The following is a 2,500-nucleotide window of genomic DNA, read 5'->3' on the forward strand; positions in this document are numbered from 1 at the left end:
TCTTATGGAAGGTTTTCAACCTTTTCTATAGTATATATATATATATATATATATATTTATATGGGGGGGATGGGGCGGTTGGTGTGTCGAGCCCAGTCAAACCGAACTAACGTTGGTTGTTGAAGATGTAGTAACTGGTTGTCCACAAAGTAACCAAGCCCTTGGAGCTCTTCCTCATGTACTGTTAGGGTACCTGCTGCTGCCTGCTGCGTGCAGCCTCTCCACCGCTGGCTGGAGTCTGGAGCCACCGACAGTTTGACCCGCAACGTCTTGCTGCTGCTGGGGGAGTGGTTGACCGAGGCGTCCACCACCTCGTATATGGTGTGGAGGAGGCTGGTGATGTCCTGGAGGAGAGGAGAGGAGAGGAGAGGAGAGGAGAGGAGAGGAGAGGAGAGGAGAGGAGAGGAGAGCAGAGCAGAGCAGAGCAGAGCAGAGCAGAGGAGAGGAGAGGGGTTGACACTAAGGTCTCAGAGGCACTTGCCCGTCAGGCAAGTACAGGTCATGTCCACTTGCCCAGGTAAGATTTTAATTACCGCTCAATGTAAGAATCAGGAACATCAGAATCAAATTAGTTTGACTTATCATGCTTCAAACTGGAGCCCTAACCCCTAACACTCTGGTTCCTAACCTAATCATTTACAACATTTACCCATGGACCCTCTCAAGGACCCCTAGGGTTCCCCGGACCACACTCTGAGAAGCACGTGGTTTGCATAAGGGCTGAAGAAAACAGAACAGAAAGAAAACAGAAAATACACTAGTATAGAGCCCCGAGGGACTCCACTCAACAACGCATGGGGTTCAAGTGTGATCTGATTGTAAAGAAGCGATTACACGTTTATAGAAGGAGATGTCTGGGAGGGAGATGTCAGGCCTGATGCAAGTCTTGCTCTGTGTGCCTGACTGTATACTTTGAGCTTCACACAGTCAGCAGTTACAGTGAAGCTAAAGTTGTAGCATCATCATGTTGTAACAGCATCATGTCTGCATTGTCCTTATAACAAGACAGGGAAGGAACTGAACAATAACAATTTCTCAATATAGTAGTCAAGATTCAATATGGCAATTCATTTTCAGTTAAAAAGAATGCCTCACAAACTCTTGGTGTTCTATCGCTCAGGGTAATACAGCTATTCTGCTCTATCTGTCAGCTGCTTTGTCCATTAATTCATAACCATCCTCTGGCCGTTGAGGACTATTAGTATACGTGCATGTGAGTGTGCGCGCGTGCGTGTGTGTGTGCCTGTGCGTGCACTGTACATAATCGGTGTGTAAAAAAAGGAGTCAAAATAATGGGACATTATTCTGACATAAAAGACTATTATTATCAACTCAGACATACTGTAATAAAAGAGAGAGAATAGGGAAAGTATTATGTGTCTCTTTTAGTTTCCATCAAGTTAATTCTTTTTTGAGGTGTGAAGAAAAAAATAGACAAAGAAGCTTGAGAGGAAAGACTTTTCTCTCCTCTCTCTCCCACTCCACTGCTTGTAGTCTCCTCCTGTGCGAACGAGAGAGTGGCAGAGCCACAGGCAATGCCAGAGAAAGCGCAAAAGGCCAAACACACTGACTGACGGTGGCAGCAGTCTCTTTGCACCATTACAAAAAGAAAAAAAAAAAGAACAGGCCCCTTTGAGCTCTCAGATCCCTACCAGAGAAGAAGAAACAAAGCCGAGAGGTTCCTCTGAGAAGAAAGGAGGAAACCTGGAACAGACCTCACTTTACGGATTCGGTCTCTCGCAAAGCCATTGAAATGGATAGGCACACTGTGGGCACACCGTGGGCACACCGTGGGCACACAGGTTCAGGTGTGACAACCACACTTCATTATTGCATTATATCGTTGCTGTCGGGCAGAAACTATTTGTCTTCATATTTTAATCCTTTGTCTTTTTCGTAAATGAATGCCCACTTGATCATACACTTGATCTACATGCTCGAAACGTGTCCATTGTTGTTTGCATAGGCTTCGCATCTGACTGTGTCAACGTCGGTGGCTTTTTAGGCCTCGCTTGCACAGGTCTTTCTATCTCGGCTGTGGCCGTGGCCTCTCCCCCGAAGCCAGTTCTCCATAGAGGAGGTCCATCCTCCGTACCAAACGTGACCCAGCCAGCGAAGATGTTTCTGTTTGAGGAGTATGTATGTTGATGCTATTTTCTTTGCCAGGGCAGAAGAACCCTGTTGGGCACCATCCTTCTAAGAGATTCAAAGTATTCGGCGAAGGCAGCGCATCTGGAAGAACATGAAGTCTCCTTTCCCGGTCTATATTTCTCAACGTAAGATTTGGGGAGACCACCTCCAACTACTGCAGATGTGTTAGTTACACTGTACCAACATGATCTACAGTACCATACTAATTAAATGACCTTCTGTTCATTGAATAAAGCTTTGACACTGAGGACTGTACCAGTGTACTCTGTGTCCAAATGGTGTGAGTAGGTGGGGGTTGTACTGTACCTCTCTGGTGACTTTGCCGTTGTTGTCAAAGTCATACAGGGTG

General features: G+C 46.1%; 1 protein-coding gene across 1 annotated transcript in view; it reads right to left on the reverse strand.

Annotated features, from left to right (window-relative positions):
* The window catches only part of nkd1 (NKD inhibitor of WNT signaling pathway 1), a gene marked incomplete at its 3' end in the record, with an annotated part of 56,050 nt that overhangs the window by 7,642 nt on the left and 45,908 nt on the right, over window positions 1-2,500 (reverse strand). The window contains exons 6-7 of the mRNA XM_080729899.1: window positions 2,458-2,500; window positions 194-344 (exon numbers count right to left, since the gene is read on the reverse strand). The exon at window positions 2,458-2,500 is cut by the window's right edge and continues 53 nt beyond it. Of these exons, the coding sequence (XP_080586025.1) occupies window positions 194-344; window positions 2,458-2,500 (194 nt within the window). The remainder of the gene's footprint in view (window positions 1-193; window positions 345-2,457) is intronic.

The sequence above is a fragment of the Nannobrachium achirus genome (genome assembly GCF_963921795.1).
Source record: "Nannobrachium achirus genome assembly, chromosome: 7".
NCBI classification, from domain to species: domain Eukaryota; kingdom Metazoa; phylum Chordata; class Actinopteri; order Myctophiformes; family Myctophidae; genus Nannobrachium; species Nannobrachium achirus.